At 45.6% G+C, this 24,571-nt stretch overlaps 1 protein-coding gene across 4 annotated transcripts in view; it reads left to right on the forward strand.

Moving 5' to 3' along the window:
* The window catches only part of LOC103177720 (A-kinase anchor protein 2), a 99,706-nt gene that overhangs the window by 59,153 nt on the left and 15,982 nt on the right, over positions 1-24,571 (forward strand). For all 4 annotated transcript variants that reach the window (XM_007892032.2, XM_007892028.2, XM_007892030.2 and 1 more), the window contains one exon: positions 20,509-23,017. In XM_007892032.2, the coding sequence (XP_007890223.2) occupies positions 20,620-23,017 (2,398 nt within the window). In that variant the 5' untranslated portion in view covers positions 20,509-20,619. The remainder of the gene's footprint in view (positions 1-20,508; positions 23,018-24,571) is intronic.

Raw genomic sequence — 24,571 nt, forward strand, 5'->3', positions numbered from 1 at the left:
ACCCACTGTACTGTGTATAATTCTGGACACTATTGTAGTACAAACATGCTGTTACCAGTATTGTAACAGCTGAAGACAACACAATTGGTTCCTGATATTAGGCACCCAGGGATTATTGTTAATTAAACTGACCTTGAGTCTGCTTTTAGAATGGGACTTGCTATATACCCCAGCTGGAGGAGACTAATGAATGACAGTTACAAGGTCTCAAAGCTTTAATACTTTACTGTGGCAAAATTGGTGCAGGTCTGTTTAGTAACACTCTTATACTGTTCTAATAATTCTCCTTAGAGGCAATTGTTTTCAAATGTTCCATATTTTATTGTGTGATATTAAAGGATTGCCTACATATCTTCAGCATCGCCCAGTGTTAATTAAACAAAGGAATGTCGTAAACAACAGTAAGACCTGTAGACAGCACATCTGTGGCTCAGTGAATTTAGCCAATTTGTTGTTGAGCCATAAAGTAGCAAGTTCAAATTTCAGTCTGTGCTGTTAACTGCCCTCAATTGAGAAAGTGACCCAACATGAAGGGCACTATTGTATATTAATGCAAGTTGTTATCATCTCAGTAATGGCCACTTGGGCAAGATACTGGAGGAAAACCATACCCAGCAGAAGAACAAAGAAATCAGAATGCATTCGGGAGAGGGGAAGTTATCGGCAAGAATAAAAAGTATTCTGTACATCAGGAAATACTGTACCCACAAATACTGGCCATGATGTAAAAAACACAGTTTGATGCCTTGTTTTGAATTTACTAAAAGCAGTTGTTTTTTGAATGATATAATATATTTCATCATAATTTTTACAGCACTTAATAAAATGGTCTGGGAGCTGAAATGATACTGTTGTACCTCCTGAAGGAGATTCAGTGGCTTTGTTCCCTGGTTTGAAGTGAACTGATTGTGAAATGCTAATCCTTCGAAACAGAGAGGTTTTTAGACAAAGGAAATGTAGACGTCTTGACATCATGATAAGGTGCTATCTCAAATGCTATTATTACTATTATTATTAATATAATATAAAGCATCATACCGACTCCAGTTATAGAGTAATGTACATGTGGAACACCCTCTTATTGACACATTATTGCTGAGGCAATTAATACCTTTTAAGATGGGAAGCCATCTCAAAGCGCTTCACAAGATTTTACTGTAAAGTGTAGTGACTCTAGTTTGTAGGCAAACACGGCAAGCAATTTGCACACAGCAATGTCCCACAAACAGCTATGAAGTGCATAACCAGTTTTATTTGGGGGATTATTGGCCAGGACACGGAGAAAATCCCTTCTCTTTTCAAATACTGTCGTAGGATTTTTAAGATAGGCAGACAGAGCCACAGTTTAGCGTCTCATCTGAAGGTCATCTGGGAAAGTGATTTCTCAAGTTTTTTTATTATGGCGTAAGTATGTGATGAATTTGTAGCATTCGTTGATCTGTCAGGGAGAAATATTATTGATTTGTTTCTCAGGAGATTAAGTAAATGGGGTAGATGTTTACCTTGCTGCTTTGCTCATTTCTTTAGCAGAAATGTAGGAACAGTGGGCATTTCTATAGAGATGTCATAAGAGCATTTCCAGATTCAGTAATAGGAGGCTTTTTGCTTTGTCCTGGTACAGCTAGGTTATCCTCCCCTTTCCCCAAACCCACCCGCTTTAAATTGGACCATTCCACGTGGTGCTCCATCCAGCAGTTTGACCTGGAAAGTCAAATGTCATGCACTGAGGGCAGACATGCTCCAGAACTGGTTGAGGCTGGGATCAGACTCAATCCTCTATGGATTGAGAGCCCAATTCTCTATGCTGTGTAAGCCATTTGCAGCTGCTGCAAATTAAAATCAGGCGTCAAACTGAACAAATGTCCTCACTTTGATGCAGCTCAAAGTGAAGTCTCCCTTTCCCTAAATCCTCTTTGGACCCTGGCAATAAAATCATACTTTTGCACAACAACAATAACAAAATTACATTTGTATATTGCCTTTCACGTTGGGAGGAGGTCCCAAGGCGCTAGACAGACAGAGTTACGGACCCGAGCTGAGGGTCGGAGTGGGGGAGGGTGGAGGGCAAAGGGGGAAGCAGGGAGATCGAAAGCACGGTCAAAGAGGAGGGTCTTGAGGTGGGTCTTGAAGATGGTGAGGGAGGCGGTAAGATGGAGGGACTGCGGGATGGAGTTCCAGAGGGTGGGTGCAGGTTGGTGGAAGGCCCGCCCGTCGATAGTGGGGCGAGCAAGGCCAGAGCCTGATGAGCAGAGGAAGCGAACAGAATGATAGGGGGTTAGGGGTCAGAGAGGTAGGGGGAGCAAGACTGTGGAGGGCTTTGAAGGTGAGGGACAGGATCTTGAACTGTATCCTCTGTGTGATGGGAAGCCAGTGGAGTTGGGCAAGGATAGGGATGTTAGGGTCGCGGAGCCTAGTGTGAGAGAGGACATGGGCTGCAGAATCTGGATGATCTGCAGTCTATGGAGGGAGGAGTTGGGGAGCCCGACAAGCAGTGAGTTTGCGTAGTCGAGTCTCGATGTAATGAAGGAGTGTATGAGGGGTCTGTGGTGTGAGACAGTGTCGTAGCCGGGCGACGTTGTGGAGCTGGGGGAAGGCAGAGTGAGTCATGGTGCAGATGTGGAGTAGAATTCACTTTTCAATAACAACAACAAACTACATTTGTATAGCGCCTTTCGCGTCGGCAGGACATCCCAAAGCATTCAGCCTTTGCTGTAACTGTAATATAATAGTTTTGAGAGTCTGTGCTGGTTGTGGGAGATCATGGGTGCGAACAGAGCAAGAATGTCAGTTCTGGATAATACAACCAAAAATTCTGCTGATTGACTAATTGTTTGTTGGTTTAAAAGTGAAACTGTTAATCACCCACTATGTCATCCATCCTACCATGCGGCCAGTGATCAGTGCTGGGTGCTTGTTTGATGTGATCGGCTCTTTCAGACCCTGCTCGGCTGAAAACATCTGCCATTGTTGCGGCAACAGAACAAACAAGGAGACCCATTCTGTAGCTTTAGTCATTAGCCAGGTATTTGACATGAACTGCGCCCTCGCTGACTGAGGGAAGCCAGGCAAAATTGATTTAATTCACTGTGACATTAGCATATTGCTGCACAAGAATTCGAATGCCGATTTAACCGAGATTTAATCTTTTTTTCTACCTTTCCTTTCACCTTCCCTCCCCTCCCCCCCACAGCCCCATCCGATCCTCTAAAGTGCCTAAAAGGAAGTCGTTCCCATTCTCAATGAAAATAATGAAGCGCTCTGAACGCATTGAGGATTAATGTGTCCCAGCAGTCAATATCGGGTTTCAGGATAGAGAGGATATTCCATTATTAGAATTAATTGGCTGGCACTGTCCCTCACACAATTCAAATTGAATCGAGTCCCCAAAGAGCAGGTCTATGAGCAGCCAACTGCTTTGAAAATGGTGCTGAAAGTGATGCAGATGATGAGGAGTCAGGTCTCAGAACTTCATTATTGGATGAACCGTGCCTGTTCTCAGCACGTTTGGTGAATTCAGAGCCTGTGGTAGGGAGGTGTCCAAGGTCAGGGGTAGGGGAGAAACTGAGAAGGGCATCTAAAAAGGACTAGCGTGTGACCACCAGCAAAAGCGCCCCTGACGTAAACAGTATTTTCTCGGGGGAATCTCCTGTCTGGCACAGGCTTGGCTCAGACCTGAGTTCTCATCAACAACAACAACAAAATTACATTTATAGAGCACCTTTCACATCGGGAGGACGTCCCAAAGTGCTGAACGGTCAGATGTCGGGGCCCGTGCATGGGGGAGGGGTGTGTAGGGGTGAAGGAAGGCAGAGAGGTGGGAAGGTGACCAAACGCACGGTTGAAGAGAAAGGTCTTGAGGCCAGCCTTAAAGGAGGCAAGGGAGGAAGCGAGGTGAAGGGACCGTGGGATGGAGTTCCAGAGTGTGGGGGCAGAGAGGCTGAAAGCCTGGCCACCGATAGTAGGGCGGGTCGGGCGGGAGACATGGAGCCCGATGAACGGATGGAGCGGGCAGGTTGGTAGGGAGTCAGCAGGTCAGAGAGGTAGGAGGAAAAAGGGACATGAATGGCCTTAAAGGTGAGGATGAGGATCTTGAACTGGATCCTCTGGCGGATGGGGAGCCAATGGAATCGGGTGAGGGTGGGAGTGATGGGGTCACGGAGCCTGGTGCGCGAGATTACACGAGCTGTAGAGTTTTGGATGATCTGCAGCTTGTGAAGGGAAGAGTTGGGAAGGCCGATGAGGAGGGAGTTCCCTTAATCAGAGTTAAAGTCTCACCATTCTGCACATCGTGCAGGGATTCTCTTGAGCAAATGCCCGTCCACCTCAGTCACTGTTGCTGGCTCTTTGTGTGAATCAGCCGCAGGGCAATGATGCTGCTGGATTAAATAGAATTCGAATGCAGCATTATCCGAGATTTAATCATTTTCTCTGCCTTTATTTTCACCTTCGACCCCCCCACCCATCCGATCCTCTAAAGTGCCTTAAAGGAAGTCATTCCAATTTTCAATGAAGATAATGAAGCGCACCGAATACAGTGAGGATTTAACTTTGCGTACAGCTCTCCTCCCACTCCCTCTTTGAACGCCTCCAGTCCGGTTTCCGCCCTGCCCATAGTACAGAGACTGCGCTTGTGAAAGTCACAAACAACATCCTCTCTATCTGTGACCAGGGCTCCCTCTTGCCTCCTTGTCCTACTGGACCTCTCAGCCGTGTTCGACACAGTCGATCACACCATCCTCCTCCACCGCCTTTCCTCCGTAATCCACCTCAGTGGGACCGCACTTGCCTGGTTCAAGTCCTACCTCACAAACCGCCAGCAGTATATCTGCACAAACGGCTTCTCCTCCCACTCTCACACAGTCACCTGCGGGCTACCCCAAGGATCCATCCTTGGCCCCCTCCACTTTCTGATCTACATGAACCCTCTTGGGGATGACATCCGCAGACATGGGGTACACTTCCACATGTATGCAGATGACACCCAACTCTATTTTTCCACCTCTCTTTGCGACCCCAGTCCCCTGATGTTCTGTCAGCCTGCCTGTCAGATCTCAGCAGCTTGATGAGCGCAAATTTCCTTCAGCTGAACGTTGACAAGACGGAAGCAATACTCTTCGGTTCTCGTCAATGTCTAAAATCTCACGACTCTCACCTCCTCCACCTACCCGACCTCCACCTAAAACTCTCTGAACTTGTATGCAACCTCGGCATCAGGTTCGACCCCCAATTATCCTTCCTCCCCCACATCCGATCCCTCACCAACACCGCTTTCTTCCACCTCCAACGCATCGCCCGTCTCCGCCAATACCTCACTCCAAAAGCTGCTGAAACCCTGGTCCATGCCTTGTCACCTCTCGGCTGGACTACTCTAATGCCCTCCTCTCCGGTCTCCCCTCCACTACCATCCATAAAATCAAAATCATTCAAAACTCTGCTCCCCGATTACTCCAGTCCTTGCCAGACTGCACTGGCTGCCTGTCCCAGAGAGGATCGATTTCAAGATCCTCACCCTTGTATTCAAGTCCCTGCACTCCTCCCTACCTCTCTGACCTCCTCTCTCCTCAAAACAGTACCCTTTGCCTTCATTCCTCCGGGTCTGGCATCCTCATACCCCGAGTCCTCCGCTCCACCCTCAGCGGCTGTGCCTTCAGCCACTATGCTCCAAGGCTCTGGAACTCCCTTCCTCACTCCCTTATCCTCGCTCCGTCCCTTCCTATTTACAGGTCTCTGCTGAAGACCTTTCTTTTCGACCGTGCCTTTGGTCACCTTCCTCCCCCTCCCCCTGGCTCAGCCCCAGGATCCGTTACTGTGAAACGCTCTGAGACGCCATCCGGCGTGGAGGGCGCTATATAAATCCAAGTTGTTGTTGTTGTTAACAATCTTAATGATCCTTATACTTTTCACATCAGGATCGGTCACAGGAGTTTACTATAACGTGTAATAGTGACTGAGTTCTCGTAGGCTGACAGTTAGATGCACTTGTCCGTTTTGAGCTGTGCCACTTGTTGGCTAACCACAGAACAACAACTTCAGTTCATCACCTTAGGTTGACACACCAGTCAGTACAGTGGGAGTGACTTATCAGAGGTGTCAAGGCATTGTCTCACCTATCTCATCTCATGAGTGAGGATTCACCATAGCACTGTTTCAAAGTATTCTGACCAACATTATAATATTATTAAAAATAATAATTCTTGCATTTGATATAGTGCCTCTAACATCGGGAGGATGTCCCAGAGCATTTCACAGGATTTATTATAAAGTGAAGTGACTGTGTACATTGTAGGCATATTTTGTGGTACAGTACTACCTGATCCATGATAAATCACTAAAACACAAAAATGTGCCTATATTTAATAGTTGTGTCCTGTCCAGATTACAGGCTGCATTTGCCGATTTGAAAGTAACTGATTGTATGCAGCCCCTTGCAGCATTTCCATATGATATTAGATGCAAGTATTTATAACCCAAACACTTCTGTTCATATCTTCGGGTCCACCAGCACACAATCCAGGAGGTAACTCATTTCTCTCCCTACCTGGGCCTCTGATAGGTTGTGACTCTTTCGGAAAAAAATGAAATATCACATCAAGTTTAATCTGTCACTTTGCTGACACAATGAATATCAAACCACAAGCATCCTTCTCTTTGTCTTTCTCTTGTCTTGTAAATATGTTAGGTTTCAGCCATTTAGAAGACTACGTTAAGTGTTTCATTAAGTGTTGGTTAGCCAACAAGTGGCACAGCTCAAAACGGACAAGTGCTTCTAAATGTTTGCCTACGAGAGCTCAGTCACTATTACACTATTAACTGTCTCGTGCGGTGTCCCTCAGGGCTCTGTCCTCGGTCCCCTCCTCTTCACCCTCTATATGCTCCCCCTTGGTGACATCATCCGCAGACATGGGGTTAACTTCCACATGTGTGCGGATGACACCCAACTCTACCTTTCCTCCTCTACCTTCAACTCCACGACCACCGATGTCCTGACAGCTGCCTGTCCGACATCGAGTCCTGGACGAGAGATAACTTTCTTCAGCTCAACGTGCGCAAAACTGAGGCCCTCCTGATTGGCTCACGTCAGCGCCTCCGCACCTCAGGCGCTGACAGCATCAGCATCCAAGGCTGCACTCTCCACCTCTCAAAGCCACTCAGGAACCTCGGTGTTCTGTTCGTCCCTGAGCTGTCCTTTCTTCCTCATATCCGCACCACAACTGGCACCGCCTTCCATCACCTCCGAAATATCGCCAGTCTACGGCACTACCTCACCCCTCACGCTGCTGAAACCCTGGTCCACGCCTTTGTCACCTCAAGGCTGGACTATGGGAACTCTCTCCTCGCCGGCCTTCCCGCCACCTCCCTCCACAAGCTGCAGGTCATTCAGAACTCTGCAGCTCGTGTACTGTCCCGCACCAGGCTTCGGGACCACATCACTCCCACCCTCGCTCGCCTCCACTGGCTCCCCATCCCCCAGAGGATCGAATTCAAGATCCTCATCCTCACCTACAAGGCCATTCACGGCCTTGCTCCCTCCTACCTCTCCGACCTACTATCCTCCTACCTACCTGCCCGTACCCTCCGTTCCTCTGGCTCCGGTCTGCTCCACATCCCCGCCCCAACCGCCCTACCATCGGTGGCCGGGCCTTCAGCCTCTCAGCCCCTAGGCTCTGGAACTCCATCCCCCAGTGCCTTCGCTGCCTCCTCCCTTTCCTCCTTCAAGGCCGGTCTCAAAACCTTTCTCTTCAGCCGTGCCTTCAGCTCCCCTCTCGACTCTCTACCCCTCCTCGCTCCCTCCCATCCCTCCCCTCACCCTGACCATTTCCTCCCTGCTCGGGTCCTGACCCAACTGTACAGCGCCTTGGAATATCCTCCCGATGTGAAAGGCTCTCTATAAATGAAATGTTGTTGTTGTTCATTTCCAAAGCTCTGAAAAGGAAGTGGTAGGGTGTGTTGTTAAATCAGTTTCAGTGTTACAGTGGTGTAAAGCAATAACAACAACAAAATTTGTAAAGCGCCTTTCACCTCGGGAGGATGTCTCAAGGTGCTGGTCAGACAGAGTTATGGACCCGAGCTGGGGGTCAGGGTCGGGGAAGGTGGAGGGCAGGGGGGAAAGCAAGGAAATCAAAAACCTGGTCGAAGAGGAGGGTCTTGAGATGGGTCTTGAAGGTGGCAAGGGAGGGGGAGAGGCGGGGGAACTGTGGGATGGAGTTCCAGAGGGTGGGGGCAGAGTGGCGGAAGGCTCGCCCAGCAATAGTGGGCGAGCGAGGCGGGGGATATGAAGCAGGGCCGGAGTCCGCTGAGCGGAGGGAGCAAGCAGGATGGTAGCGGGTTAGGAGGTCACCATCTTATGCTGCACAGTGTATGAGGTGCGGTCTTGGAAACCTAGAGGTACAGAATACTTCAAAGGTACCTACTGTAAGTCTAAAGTGGTATCTGTAGTCTATTTATGGTGGTTCAGATGGAATTGAAAGATCCCATGGCACAATTTGAAAAGAGAAGGGAGTTTCTCCTGGTGTCCTGACCAACAATATCCCAAATAAAATTGGCCATTCACTTCATGGCTGTTTGTGGCTGGTTGTGTTGCATTCAAATTGGTTGCCACATTTGCCTGCAACATACACAGTCACTACAATAAATGCCTGTGACGTCCTTTGAGGCGATTTGGCAACTTGTCAACACACTATATGCAATATAAGAATTATTATTATGATAGCTTATCAGTAGATTGATATTGTAAGTGTGAAGTGTTATTTTATGTATTGAAGTATATTGAAACTGTACGTAGTTTAGTTTATCAGTCTGAGTTGGGTCTGGGTGGGGAAATACACAGATATGAGCTACCTCTTGTGTTGTGCACAGGATTCAATAGTCCTGAATAAAATTACAGTGCTTCGTTTATAAATACAGTACTTGAATTTGTTAAAGCCCCTAATCACACTGAACCGCTTGTAAAATAAACCGTTGAATTGGTAAAGCACCAACAGGAAACTCTACACTGATAAAATCAGCTGTGTGCAGTTTAGCTTCAAGAAGGGGATCCCCAGGACTCAAAGGCTCGGTCACTTTCTACACTGCGTGCATTTTAGTTTGTTACACACAACCAACTCGTGCCTCTACCCCTCACAACCTGAAGAAAAGGTGAGTGGCAAATGGCCTACCTTGGGAGAAATGGGAATTTTGGGGAGAATTCCTTACTATAACCTAGGGAGTATCATTTCTTTTGCCCATGTTAATATTTAGTTGTAACTGATAAATGCTTGTCATCAGCGATCATCTACAATTCTCTAAAAGGCACTGGGCGATGGTGTTGTAGCTATGTAACTTCATAAGGTAAGATTGTTCACAAACTACCCAACAACTACATACTGCGATTGGGTCATGAACTGAGAGTGCAATGGTCCATAGAAGATACTCTCTGGCAGCCTAATACTTTACTGATTTATGTTAGTTTCCTTTTTAAACCTGTTGTTGTTCTAAATCTTGTTGTTGTTGTTATTTAATGGAATGCAATCTCCACGTATTAGTACAACAATAACAACAATAATTAATTAAATTGCTTTAGTGCCTTTCATGTCTGGACAATGTCAGGAATTTGGACCCAAGCAGGGGGTTGGGATTGGGTGGGGGGTGGAAGGGGATGGAGGGCAGGAGGGTGGCCGAAGGCGCGGTCAAAGAGGGATGGACTTGAGACGTGCCTTGAAGGAGGCAAGGGATGGAGCAAGGTGAAGGGACTGTGGAATGGACTTCCAAAGGGTGGGGGCAGGCAGGCTGAAGGCCCGACCGCCGATGGTGATGTGGGCCGGCCGGGGGACGTGGAGGGCCTGCTGAGCAGAGGGAGTGGACAGGTTGATGTTGGGTTAGCAGGTCACAGAGATAGAGAAGAGCAAGGCCATGGAAGGCCTTGAAGGTGAGGACAAAGATTTTGAATTCTTCCCTCTGGGGGATTGGGAGCCAGAGGAGCTGGACGAGGGTGGGGGTAATGGGGTCATGGAGCCTGGTGAGGGAGAGGGCATGAGTTGTAGAGTTCTGGATAAACTGCATCTTGTGGAGGAAAGAGCTGGGAAGGTTGACAAGCAGGGAGTTGGCATAGTCAAGCCTAGATGCGATAAATGCGTGGATTAAGGTTTCGGCGGTCTGAGGGGAGAGCCAGTGACGAGGCCGGACGATATTGTGGAGGTGGGGGAAGGAAGAGCGGGAGCTGGCACGGGTGTAGGGTAGAAAGGACAGGTGAGGGTCAAACAAGACTCCCAAGTTTTCATACTGGCTCAGTGAAACCGAGATTGTGTATGGATCCAATGCAATATTTTAAAATTACTTTAAAGGCCATGTTATGCCCATTTCTTGCAGTTGGAAACCTTCAGAAGTGCCATCCTTCAGATGAGACATTAAACCGAGTTCTGGAATCTCTCCGACTCGCTACCCCCTCACTCCTCCCTTTTGAAGGGCGGAGGGTTAGAGAGGCATGCCTTGAACAAGGGGAGCGGATAGAGAGTTGGAGGGACTCTGGAATGTAGGACGAACATCTCAAAATATTCCCCTAAGACGATAGAGATCACCAAGCTGGGAGGAAATGAGGGCAAGTTTAACAGAGTTGACCAAATGTATGGTTGAAAAAGAAATTTTAAAATCATTTAGAAAACAGGTAGAGAAAGCATAAGGCAAAGGGATTTTGGAAGGGAATTTTATGTTTGGGGATTAGTGGCCACTGACGATGAGATGGAAGTAATAATAATAATAATCCTTCCATCTGATATTGTCAAGGCTGTTCCTGGTATTCTTTCTGCTAAGTGCTGTACTGGTTCTTTCCCATTGTAAATCGTTGGATTTTTCTGTTTAGTTCCACACCTAATATGATTGATCTGTTGTTGAGTGCTCATATTTACAGTCCCACTGGTTTGATTTTCAGCTTCTTAATTGGACTGATTTCAAGTGTTTTTCCTGTTGGGCCTACTTAATTCAACTATTGGGAAGAAATCTAATGTCTTTTGTGACTGCGCTCACCATCAGTTTGCACAGCTCCTCTGAATTTTCCAGTACATGACGGCATTAGGCAGAGTGTAACCTGCTGCACCGCTTCTCACCAATGCTGTTAACTTTGGGGTTACGAGAGCAAATTGTACTTTACTTTTACTAAAGAAAGAGAGGAAGTTAATAAGTTAATAATAATGATGATAACAATAATCCTTTCATTTGATATCCATGCTTTTCCACATTATCAAAATCTCAAAGCGCTTTAAAGGATATACTGTGTATTTTGTAGATGTAGATGGCTTAAATCTCAAACATTTCCCATGTGGAGGGGACTGGCTTGCACGGATGGGAGGAATAGTTTTGCTGAACCTGGGAATTTGTGGTCAGGCTCAGTTCACAGGATAGCCAAGTATCCAGTGCAGGGCCCTAGTGTTGGCTACCTCTGGCTGAAAACCAGCAGCCACATTTTGCCCACAAAATACACAGTCAATCAACTTTACAGTATATTCTGTGAAGTGCTTTGCGATGTCTCAGCATGTTTTGGTTTCAGGAAAAATAAAAACATTTGTCACGGATCTTTTCGTATTTTTATTTAAACTAGTCTTTGAAAAGAATTGAGTTTAACATTGGAGTCATCACGTTAATAACAATTCTTGCCTTGTGCCTCATCACTGTGTCGAGACATCTCAAAGCGCTTCACAGGATATACTGTAACATGTCGCCAGAGAAAACTACACCACACCCTGAAGTCTCAATTTGATGTTGGTTTCTGAATCAAAAATAAGCTGTCAGTATCACCCTCTTGTTGTGTCCAGCTGCTTCCTGCTCCCTTCCTTTTATCTGTTTAGATTACATCAAGGCAAAAGTTTAAACATAACAATAAAATATGACAAAGTGTTTGAAATTTCCCTGCGCAGGAATGCAGACCCTTAGCCAAGTAATGCTGTCCGAAAAATCCCTGGTTCTCGTAGGATTTCTTTTGTTAGTAATTTGCGGTTTTCCTGATCCTTTGATTCAGACTGCAACTCAAATGATTTCATGGAAATTTTCACGTTTTTTAAGCTTGCAAACCTCAGTTTTGCAAATTGGACTGACTTTCAGTTTTTGTTCCCTTTAAGCAACGCCCCAAAGGGTTTATATTTAATGACATTATACTGTATCCCTGTGCTAGTCGAAAAAAAGAGTAGGGAGTTTCTCCTCATGTCCTGGCTAACAATCTCCCAGATTAAACAATCGGCTTTTGCAACAATTTCCTACAAACAAGGGAAATTGTTGCATGCACTTTGGCTGCTATGCTTGCCTACAAATACACAGTCACAGAAATTTTTGTGAAGCATTTTAACGTTATAGGCTCTATCATAGAATCATAGAATTATACAACGCAGAAGAAGGCCATTTGGCCCATCATGTCTGTGCCAGCTCTTTGAAAAGAGCTACCCACATCAATCCCAGTCCAATGCGCTCTCCCCATAGCCCTGCAAACTTGTCTTCCCCAAATAATTATCTACTTCTCTCTTGAAAGTTGTTATCGATTCGGCTTCCACCACCCTTTCAGGCAATGCATTCCAGATCCGAACAACTCGCTGTGTGAAAACATTTCTCCTCACCTCCCCTCTGTTTCTTTTAACAACTATTTTAAATCATTGTCATCGGGTTACCGACCCACCCGCCAGTGGAAATAGTTTCTCTTTGTTCACCCTATCGAAATCCATAATTCATAAGAATTATGAATCCCATCATTATTTTGAAAACTTCTATTAATGAAGTCCCTCATTGCTGGTACCATCCTGGTAAATCTTCTTTGCACCCTGTCCAATTTCTTGACATCCTTCCTAAAGTGTGGTGCCCAGAACTGAGCACAGTACTCTAGCTGAGGCCGAACCAGTGTTTTATAAAGGTTCATCATCCATATCAAAAGTAAGGATTATTATTATCATAATACAATGTAGATCAGGAGAGAACATTGCCTAAAACCATGCTTTGTGGAGCAGCAGTTCTTTATGGCAGAAATAAGTAAGACCAATTTTTTTTCTTAATTTGTCATTTGCGGATGACTTTTGTGCTATTCACAGGCAGTGATTTCACTGACTTGATCGCTGACCATGGAGGTTTAGCCCTCTGTTTGTAACATCTGAAAGAATGCCACTGCAAACTCCACCAATGGTAGAAATGCTTCACCGTTACTACACTTTAGTAGTAAAATACACTTTAGTAGTAGTAAAATAAAATATAAGATGCCTCCTGCATGTCCCTCGAGCTCTCCATTTGGCCATTGGTGGCCGCACTTTCAGCCACTACGTCCCGAAACTCTGGAACACTCTTCCTCTATCATCTTCAGATTATGTCTGAAGATCTTCTTCATCGACTGTGCCTATGGTCACCTCTCTCAGCTCGGCGTCGTGCTCCGCCACTGTCAAGCGCTCTGGGACACTGCGTGAGGGGATCTATACAAATGCAAGTTGTTGATTCTACCCTTTATGAAAAGGCTTTTAGAAGCCCCCTCCCCCAACAGATATCAATCTCGTGGTTTATGCAGCATAACATTATTTGCACTTGGTATCAAAGATTCCCTGCTCACTGGGCTACCTAGAACCCTGGTAGAAACTCCCTTCTCATTTCGAATAGTGCAATAGGTTCTTTTAAATCAACATTAGGGACTTTAAAGTTCTGTCAGGCAGTCTGTGGTTTGGTTTAGCATGTGATCTGAAGCACGGCACCTACAACAATGCTGTGCACCCCCAGTACTGCACTGGAGTGTTAGCCTGGACTGTGAGATCAAAGTACCAGTGTGCAGCTTGAAGCCGCAACAATAACAACTTACACAGATCTTTCACGTCAGAACATCTCAAAGTGCTTTATACAACTGACTGGGAAGCCCAAGCTGGAGATGGGAATGGGGCAAAAGATGACAAAAAGAACATTAAAAATAATTCTTCAAGTGGGCTTTAAAGGTGGGGAGGGAGGGGACAAGTCAGGAGGACTCAGGATGGAGGTCCAGAGAATGGGGACAAAGTGGCTGAAGGATAATGCATTGATGGTGGGGCAGATTGATCGAGGAACATGAAGTATACCAGTGTTCACTGAGCTCCTGAGCAAGAGTGCTACCAACTGAAGCAAGTTACCACCGAATGTGCATGTGAGCTGCACAGGCAAAGGAGGGCATAAAATGGTGCTTGGGTGAGGCACGGTAGAGGTATTGGTGCTCCCAGAACCAAACCTTGTCGCATTGGCATAACAATAAGAATGGAAAGGAGGAAAAGGGTAGAGTGAACAGGCCCTGACTTTCTGAACGAGTGTGTGTCAAATCCTGTTTATATTGTTATAGAATGATAGAATCTTACAACACAGAAGGATGCCATCCGGCCCATCGTGCCTGTACTGGCTTTTTGAAAGAGCTGTCCAATTAGTCCCATTACCGCAATCTTTCCCCATAGCCTTCCAAATTTTTCCTTTTAAAGTACCTTACCAATTCCCTTTTGAAAGTTATTATGAATCTGCTTCCATCATTCTTTTAGGCACTGCATTCCATTGCAACAACTCAATGCTGATTCTTAGAAAGATGGGCAGCGGTGGCACAGACTTGCCCAAACAGCTTCCTGTGCTGAAAATCTGTGTTTATAGTGTGCTTAGCTGATTACTAAAATTCATGAGCTTTTGGGTACTAATTGAGGTCTCTTGTGAAGTACCAACTGACCTATCTGTATGGAAGGTGCCCTTGTTGGTAATGTGGTGGTCGTGATGCCACAGGCATTCTTAACAAATTTAAGAATCAGTTATCTTGAACACAAATGGGCAGCTGGTACTACAGGCTGCTAAGTCTCAGAACCAAGGACGCTCAAGACCCCAAATTCCACTTTATCTTAGCCTGTGAGGCCATTTGGGCTTAGAAAAATTAACTATTTCAAATTCCCGCTGAATTTAGAAACTAATTTGCAGCAGCGTGTAAAAAGAACTGGCTTCCACATTGAGACTGAATTTGAGAATGTTTCACAAGCAAACAGATTTTATAGCCAATTTTTTAACATCTCGTGATAGCCACACATTAGGTGACAATAATATTGGAACAAGTCAAGGTTATTGTTTGAAATGTAAACTGAGCAACTTGATTCATGATCTTTCGTCTCAAGGTTATGCGGGCTGGGAATTGCAACCTGCATTTTGCTAAATGATTTAAAGGACACTGGTATGTATACCTATTCAGTCTGGTTGACTTCATGGATTTCATTATATATATATAATAGTACAAATAATCTTTGCATTTGATATAGTGCCTATAAATGTCTGTATTTATGGATAATTATTGTCAAGTGGAGGTGATTGTGTACATCTACATTACAGACTGACCCCGTTATAACGTGGCGATTTAAGTCCATAAACGTATACCCATGTTATAATGAGGCACATAAAGAATGACTGTCAGTCAATTGCTCGGGGTTGTCAAGTCACTGCTGATACCACTTCCTACAAATAGTGTACTGAACTTCTAATATAGTGCAGGTTCACGGTGCAGTGTTGGAAGCGAACTCACGCTGCACTGAAGCAAGTTGAACTGGTTGGTTTATACTGTAATAATACAGCACCTCTACTGTTGATGCATGGGGACTTACTGAACCACTTACTCTAAAGTTACATTTACAGTTTGGTCTCGCTAGATCACGACGTTCAAATCTATTTTACTATCCCCTCCAGCCTAAGCTATAGTCATTAACCCTGTTGTTTTTTTTTCAATTATCCTTTAGCTCCTTGGGGACAATTTTATGAGTACTTTGTTATTTTTAGTTAGAAAAATTGCTAAATATATCTCAGATTTTATTCTACTTTTGTCCAAAAATGGAAACTGAAATGACTCAGTGAAAAAAAATATAGCAGCTTGCAACAGATACTGTATTGTGCCTTTTCTTGGAACACAGGACTCATATATATATAGAATTTATTTAAACAGAATTATAACAATATTTAAAGACTTTCTTGACTTGAGAGAAAATACTGTTCAAGTTATATGATTGCATGTTACATACAGACACTAATATTGGGAAATTTAGGATTCTAACTATAAACCGTGAATAATTTGAACCTTCACAACAACTTGCATTTATATAGCACCCTTCACCAGGATAGTGTCTCAGAGTGTTGTACCATGGTGGGGTTGGACCTGAGCAAGGTGTGTGAGTGGGGAAGTGTCACCACAGGCACGATAGGTCTTCAAGTGAGATTTGATGGTAGGACTTGAGGCAGGGATTAGGGGCAGACCAATTCCATCCATTTAAAGTTACACTTGTATTTAATGCGATGGATCCCAAGAAGAAGACTGATATCACTCCCACCCTCCCTCGCCTCCACTGGCTATCACTCCCACCCTTGCTCATTGGCTCCCCAAACCCAGAGGATCGAATTCAAGATCCTCATCCTCACCTACAAGGCCATTCACGGCCTCGCTCCCTCCTACCTCTCCGATCTACTATCTCCCTACTTACCTGCCCATACCCTCCGTTTTTCTGGCTCCGGTCTGCTCCACATCCCCCGCCCCAACCGCCCTACCATCAGTGGCCGGGCCTTCAGCCTCTCAGCCCCTAGGCTGCTCCCCCTTGGTGACATCATCCGCAGACATGGGGTTAACTTCCACATGTATGTGGATGACACCCAACTCTACCTTTCCTCCTCTACCCTCAACTCCACGACCACCGATGTCCTGACAGCTGCCTGTCCGACATCGAGTCCTGGACGAGAGACAACTTTCTTCAGTTCAACGTGCGTAAAACTGAGGCCCTCCTGATTGGCTCACGTCAGCGCCTCCGCACCTCAGGCGCTGACAGCATCAGCATCCAAGGCTGCACTCTCCACCTCTCAAAGTGCGACCCTGAGCTGTCTTTTCTCCTTCATATCCGCACCACAACTGGCACCGCCTTTCATCGCCTCCGAAACATCGCCAGACTATGGCACTACCTCACCCCTCACGCTGCTGAAACCCTGGTCCACGCCTTTATCACCTCAAGGATGGACTATGGGAACTCTCTCCTCGCCGGCCTTCCCGCCACCTCCCTCCACAAGCTGCAGGTCATTCAGAACTCTGCAGCTCGTGTACTGTCCCGCACCAGGCTTCGGGACCACATCACTCCCACCCTCGCTCGCCTCCACTGGCTCCCCATCCCCCAGAGGATCGAATTCAAGATCCTCATCCTCACCTACAAGGCCATTCATGGCCTTGCTCCCTCCTACCTCTCCAACCTACTATCCCCCTACCTACCTGCCCGTACCCTCCGTTTGTCTGCTCATCTGAGTATATCTCAAGGACTTTAATATCCTTTCTAAGATTAGTTTACAACCAGATACAGAAACAAAGTGACTTCTTTTGATTTGAACTATTAATGCAATCTCTAGTATTATCTTATTTGCCTTTTGGTTTATTGAAGCAACATTTTCTGCTATTATAATTTGTCCACTCTAACTTCTGGATCCCTTTCCTGACCAGCACGAGGTATAGTCAACACACACACAGAGGGAGAGGGTTAAAATAATCTGATTATTGTCACATGACTGAAAATTATGATCCAAACCTGTCTTTCATTACTCTCGTGGAGTCCTGCAGCTCAGTGGTTGGAACACACACCTCACAAGCAAGAGGATCTGGGTTCGATTCCTGGGTAGGGTGAAATGTTGGGCAAGTTTTCTTACTCCGCACATAATAATAATAATAATAATCCTTGCATTTGATATAGCGCTTTTCACGTCGGGAGGACATCCCAAAGCGCTTCACAGAACACACTGTAAAGTGAATTGACTTTTTGTGGGCGAACGCGGCAGCCAATTGCGCACAGCAATGTCCCACAAACAGTCGTAGATTGAAAATGACCAATTTATTATTGTTTTTGGTTTTTGGAGGGATTATTATTAGGCTCTGTGTGGAGTAAGGAAACTTGCCCAAGGTTTCGCCCTGCCTGGAATTAAACATCTCTGTTTACCTAGCAATAAGTAGGAACCCACTTATTAGTCGATTGGCGGATCGCTTTTCTGGGGGTAATAATTGCTTAAAAAATATATATATTTTTAAAAATAATAATTTGGTCACTCAATCCATGACTGTTTGTGAAACACTGCTGTGCACAATTGGCTACCGCGTTTTACCCACCAAAGATACAGTCAATTCACTTTACAGTAAATTTTGTGAAGCACTTTAAGATGTTTCGAAGACGTGATAAGGCGCTATATCAAAAGCAAGGAGTATTGTTATTTTTATTATTTTGTATCAGCAGGTTCAGGAGTGAATATAAAGAGATTTTTTTAATCGCTTTTGATTTTTTTTCTTGGTGAAATTCACTTAGAAAATGCAGAATATTGCAATTCTGAAACAATTTTGCAAACAGCATTTTGCTTTCTGAACTTAATTCAAGCTCTTTTTTTCAGCCAAGAAAATGCCCCAAATGTCTAGCCAAAGGTTGTAAAGTGAAACGGCTGTTGCCTACGTTTGTGGGAGTCAGAGTTTGTCATAATAATAATACTTGCGTTTGATATAACAATTACCACATCATTGAGAGGTCTCAAAGAGTTTCACAGGATATATTGTAAAGTGAATTGATTGTGTATTTTGTGGGAGAACACAGCAGCCAGCTTGTCCACAGCAATGTCCCATAAACAGTCATGAAGTGAGCGGCCAATTTTAATTAGGGGATTGTTTGCCAGGGTGAAACTCCCTTCTCTTTTCGAATAGTGCCATGGGGTTGTTAACGTCCACCAGAACAGGAGGACGAAGTAAATTGCACAACTTTTAGGTGCAGCCCGAAAGCCACAATAAATGCAGCGACTTGCAGTTTGAGAATGCCGCATTTTTTCAAAATATATCGTGATCAGTACGCAGGCATTCGCTCTACCGAAATAAACTTCCTGGCTTCAATATCAGATCAGATGCTACATCCTTCAATGAGATTAAGGGTTCACAGGCCCTACAAATAGCTTTGTTTTAATCTCCACATGCTTGTATAACAGGCTTCTTGGAATCACTCCAGTAACCTCAGTGCAATTTATTAGTGTCCTATCTATCAGTACCACATCACAAATGGCATTTGGAGAACCAGAGGGCAGGAGCTTGAAATGAAATAGCCTCATGTAAACTGGAGACAAGAATTGGTGTTCCCCATAGAGTAATGGATAAGTGGAATTGATTCCCAACAGTGAACACTGAAACAATTAACCCCTTTGAATATTGAACTGAAGAAGCATATTGGGGTAGATGGAGACTGAGGTGAAAAATTGTCTACAAGAGTCATTTGTTTCTATGCAGCTGGTGCCAGACAGGGGATGTTGTTGGTGGAAGCAAGGAGGTCAAATTTGAATAATGATACTGTACTTATCTTTGATATTAATGTCAAAATGCCTCAGAATATTTCACAAGTAATTGCTGTTAAGTGTAGTGACTGAAGAACGCATTTGCCGACAAAAGCACAATTTGCGCACTGCAAGTTCCACAATCATGAAGTGAATGACCAATCACGTATCTCGGTGATACCTGGCAAGGACATCATGAGAAACACTCTTCTCTTTTTAACTAGTGCCACGGGTTCTTTAACGTCCACCTGAGCATGCAAAGAGACTTTGTGTTTAATAATTCATCTGCTGGGTAAAGACTTAGTGTGAATTTTTGTTAAGGACATGTCTTCAACTCTTATGTCTGTGAATTTCCTCATTTATTTCTAGCAATGAGTAAGGAATGGAATGTGATTAAGGCAGGCAAAATAGACTTCATGTGTAACAACCCATCTGATGGGTAAAATCTAAAGTGTGGTGTTTGGTAAGAGCGTGTTTTCAACTCTTATATCTGTGATGTTCCACATTTATTTCCAGCAATGATTAAGGAATGGAATGTGGTTAAGAAAATTGCAACTTTGAACCCTTTTCATAAATTTATTTCTCTCTTGAAAGCACTCGATTCCTTTTACGTTTTCAGGAAGTATAGCTTCTTCAATATTTTGCCCAATTGACATTTATTTATATGCAAGAGTTGACAGTGAGTGTATTGGCAAGATATTTGACAGGGTTGTGTGTGCGTGGGTGAGTGGGGGAAACATGGTGCGGAGGCATCAAAACCAGATCTGATCCTGACCACATCCAGTGTTCACACATGCACGTAAGGAGTGGGGTCGTGTCAAGAACCATCTGCCACTCTGTCTGAATATGTAAATTGTATTGTATCTGTAGGGGTCGGATGTTCGCTTAGCAGTCAATGAAGTTTTAAATATCTGTATCTCAGTTATAAAAGACATATATCAGAGATGTATTGAAATATTTTGAGATTGGTATCTGAGTGTGAGAAATATTGCGAATATCAGTAAAAAAGTGTGAATGAATTGGTTCACCTTTGCAGTGCAGCAGAGTTGTAGAATATCTGGGCTAATAGTATAAATAATAATAATCCTTGCATTTGATATAGTGCCTTATCACGTCATTCAGACGTCTCAAAGTGCTTCACAAAATGTACTGTAAAGTGAATTGACTGGAATTCATTAAGAAGCCTTCCTTAATGGTCATCTCCCCATTCTTCTCTCTCAGAAATCTGCGCCCAGGCTCCTAGAGAATGCCACTGAACTGAGAAAAGAAAAGAGCAGGAAACAAGCAGATCCACCAAACACTCTTCCTGTAATTCCTGGAGAAGAAAATAAAATGGAGATCGAAGAGCAGCTTCAGGGATCAAAGAGTGTTACCGTCATCACCCCAAAGGTCACTGTAACAGAGCCTGCTGTTGGAGGTAACCAAACCGATCACTTTGTTAACAAAGGGCGAAATGGCATTCAGAGTCGAGATGAATCCTTGGACAGCGATGTGGCCAAAGAGATCAGGTATCTGGATGAAGTTCTAGAATCTAACTGCTGCGAGTCCGTGGTGGAGAATGGCTCAAACACAGCGGCACCTTGCGAGCCAGTTTCAATCGCAGTGGATGGGCACGATCCATCTGTTAGTGTGACGTCAGATAGTCCAGTGTCAGCTGCCAGCAATGTCATAACCGTTGTCAGAAAAGAGCCAGCTTTCATCCACATGGAGAAGGCGGATGAGGTTAAGTCTAATGGACATTCTCCAAGTACCAGGAAGGTGGAAACTAGCCCTGAGTTGAACAATGTGGCAAAGGAGCAGCAGATAGACAGCTCCAGGAGGTTTTCGAAGGATGGAGAGGTGGCAATGATCACCCTGAAAAAAGAAGCCAAGTTTGAGCTCCGAGCCTATCATGAAGACAAAAAACCCTCCAAGCTTTTTGACGACGACGATGGAAAGGAAACCTACAAGATTAAGAAAACCAGAGCATCCGATGAAATAGCAGAACTGGAACGAGCGAGGCAGGAAGTCATTAGAAGTCAGGCCGTGAAGAAGAACCCGAGTATTGCAGCAAAGTGGAATCCCCCGCAAGAGAAGCCAATGGAGGCCCATCTAGATCCGGATAAGCTTGAATCGCACAAGAAGTACGCGGAACGTAAGCAGAAGAAGCAGGATGGAGGTCTGTCCCCGGTGTCTCCCAAACACAAACACCACGTGTTTGTAGCACCCGAGCCTATCAATATCAACCGAGAGGACATTGTCACAGAACAGATAGACTTTTCTGCAGCCAGAAGACAGTTTTTAATGATGGAGAATACGTCTCAGCCCAGTACACAGTACATGCACAAGCGACCATTAACCACTAAAGGGGTCTCTATAAAGCCGGTGGTAAAGATGTCAGAACCGCCCAAGAAGGGAAGGAATGTGGCTTCGGTTACAGTAAGTGAGTCAGCCCCTCTCCAAAGGGAGGCAGTGCAAATAGAAGCAACTGAAGTAACTGTGGTCAAAGCTTGCAAAGTCAGTTTTGTACCTGAAGAGGGGCAAGAATCTGGAATTGAAAGGATTTCTGTATCACCACAATCTACACCACAGAAGGAAGAGTGGGACGTGGGGCAAAGACTCCGAATCTCCCCCGACCAGTGCATCACTGTCAATGCAACACATGATACAGTCAGCAACAGATTGGTAGACGACGAAGGATTTACCAGAGTAAGGGCTGTGTTGACGGTTCTAAATGATGATGATGACAATGATATTTCTGACCATTATTCAACATCTGTTAGTATTCCTGTACCTCCAGAGGAACTGGATTCTGGCTTGGATGATCTATCCCTCCGATCCCAGGACACGACAGTGCTGGAAACCCTTTCCAATGACTTTAGTATTGACAATATCAGTGACAGTGGGGCTTCAAATGAAACCATGAATGTTTCCCTGGACCACTCGCTGGGAGGCTCACAAGAGTTTTCACAGCCAGCAACACCCCAAGCCATAAACCCTGTTGACAGGGAACATGGCTTTTATGCGGATAAAGAGGAAAGCACTTATAAGAGAGAAGGGATTTTGAAGTGCAGTGACAATGGGTTGTACGGTCAGCCCTACTCGCTCGCATTGGATTCAGATCAGCAGCTCCAGTATCAGGCAGAAATTGTGGTGCAGAACGCAATTCAGCTTGCTCTTGCACAGGAAAACCACACAAACAATCATACAGAAGATGTGTCCCAGAACCAGCCAGTGCTAGTGGAACAGAGAATGGACCTCAATTCTGCGTGTAAAGCCCAGGCTCCGGCATCAAACCAACCACAAACAGCAGCTCCACTGCAGGAGCATAAAAACTGCACACCAAAGAGTCCACTGCAGGAGCTGCCAGAGCACGAGGAGAAGAGTTGCTTCCAGCTTCCTGAGGCAGCTGAGCAGAGCAGCGTCACGGAGACCAACGCTGTGTCGCAGCCCTCGCTGTACCGGCCAGAATTCAGCCCTTTCAGCGACAACGCTAACTACCTGCAACCGCCAGATTATTCCAAAAATAATGTGTTTGTCAGCCACCCGCAGGAACCTGAAGTCATCGCACAGACCGGACCCTTCAAGCTGCGCTCCCGCAAACAGAAAACACTGTCAATGATTGAGCAGGAAATCAGAGCAGCCCAGGAGCGAGAAGACGAGCTGAGACGCCAAAGGCAGGCAGTACGGACTGTGCAGAGCCCCACTAAATTCAACCTGCCGTCAGGATGCGCTTCCAAGACAACTCCAGGTAGGACTCTTAATCCCTCTGTAGGTGTTGTGCTGTGCACTCAAATCCAGGTTTGGCCACGTAGATCCTGATGAAATCCATGGACAGACTCAATGGGCAAAATGGCTACTCCTGTCCCTATTCTACGACATGTCTTGTAATGGGCACTATGTCCTTTGATTGGAGCTGGAGTGAGCTGGATCACTTCTCTCGGTGTGAGTGTAAACACAGCCTTAATAACGTTTTGCTTTGCTCAGTCAAATAAACTGAGTAGTTTAATTTTGCTAAGTGTTTGAGTTCAGTATTTCTTGCTGGCAGTCAGACAACTCCCACTTACAGGACTTGTCACAAAGCCAGAGTGAAGTCATCGGCAATAAATGTCAGTTTTCCTACTAAAATGTCACGTTCTTTCCAGTCCTACACAGGACACAGGAAATGAAATATTGCGGGATGGCGGGGGGACGGGGTGGGGGGGGAAGAGTCACATTCTTCTGATATGAAAGCCTCCCATTGCCACTAGTGAAGAGGAGGGATGACCGGGTCAACGGCCAACAATGGCCGGGAGTGACTCAGGCTCTAAGCCAGCAGCCAATTTGAGCGAACAATTTTATTTGTGGATTCATTGGCCAGGACACTGGGAGAAACTTCCTTCTCTTTTCGAAATACATCTTTAATGTGCATCCAGACAGGCAGACTCTGTGTAATATCTCATCCGAAGGACGACACTGTCAACAATGCAGCACTTCCCCAGCACTGCCAGCCCTGACTATGAGTTCAAAGTCCCAAAATGGGGCTTGAATTCACAACCTTCTGACTCAGCAACAACAAATTGCACTTGTATAGCACCCTTCACATCAGAAAGACGTCCCAGGGTGATGGACAGTCAGGGCTTGGCCAAACAACAACAACAGCAACAATAACACGATTCCATTTATTGAGCGCCTTTCACGTCGGGAGGACGTCCCAAGGCGCTGTAAAGTTGGGTCAGGACCCGAGCAGGGGGGAAATGGTCAGGGTGAGGGGAGGGAAGGGAGGGAGCGAGGAGGGGGTAGAGAGTCGAGAGGGGAGCTGAAGGCACGGTCAAAGAGAAAGATCTTGAGACCGGTCTTGAAGGAGGAAAGGGAGGAGGCGGCGAAGGCACTGGGGGATAGAGTTCCAGAGCCTCGGGGCTGAGAGGCTGAAGGCCCGGCCACCGATGGGAGGGCGGTTGGGGCAAGGGATGTGGAGCAGACCGGAGCCAGAGGAACGGAGGGTACGGGCAGGTAGGTAGGGGGATAGTAGGTCGGAGAGGTAGGAGGGAGCAAGGCCGTGAATGGCCTTGTAGGTGAGGATGAGGATCTTGAATTCGATCCTCTGGGGGATGGGGAGCCAGTGGAGGCGAGCGAGGGTGGGAGTGATGTGGTCCCGAAGCCTGGTGCGGGACAGTACACGAGCTGCAGAGTTCTGAATGACCTGCAGCTTGTGGAGGGAGGTGGCGGGAAGGCCGGCGAGGAGAGAGTTCCCATAGTCCAGCCTTGAGGTGATAAAGGCGTGGACCAGGTTTCAGCAGCGTGAGGGGTGAGGTAGTGCCGTAGT

Source organism: Callorhinchus milii, unplaced genomic scaffold (genome assembly GCF_018977255.1).
Source record: "Callorhinchus milii isolate IMCB2004 unplaced genomic scaffold, IMCB_Cmil_1.0 Scaffold1, whole genome shotgun sequence".
Lineage (NCBI taxonomy): Eukaryota > Metazoa > Chordata > Chondrichthyes > Chimaeriformes > Callorhinchidae > Callorhinchus > Callorhinchus milii.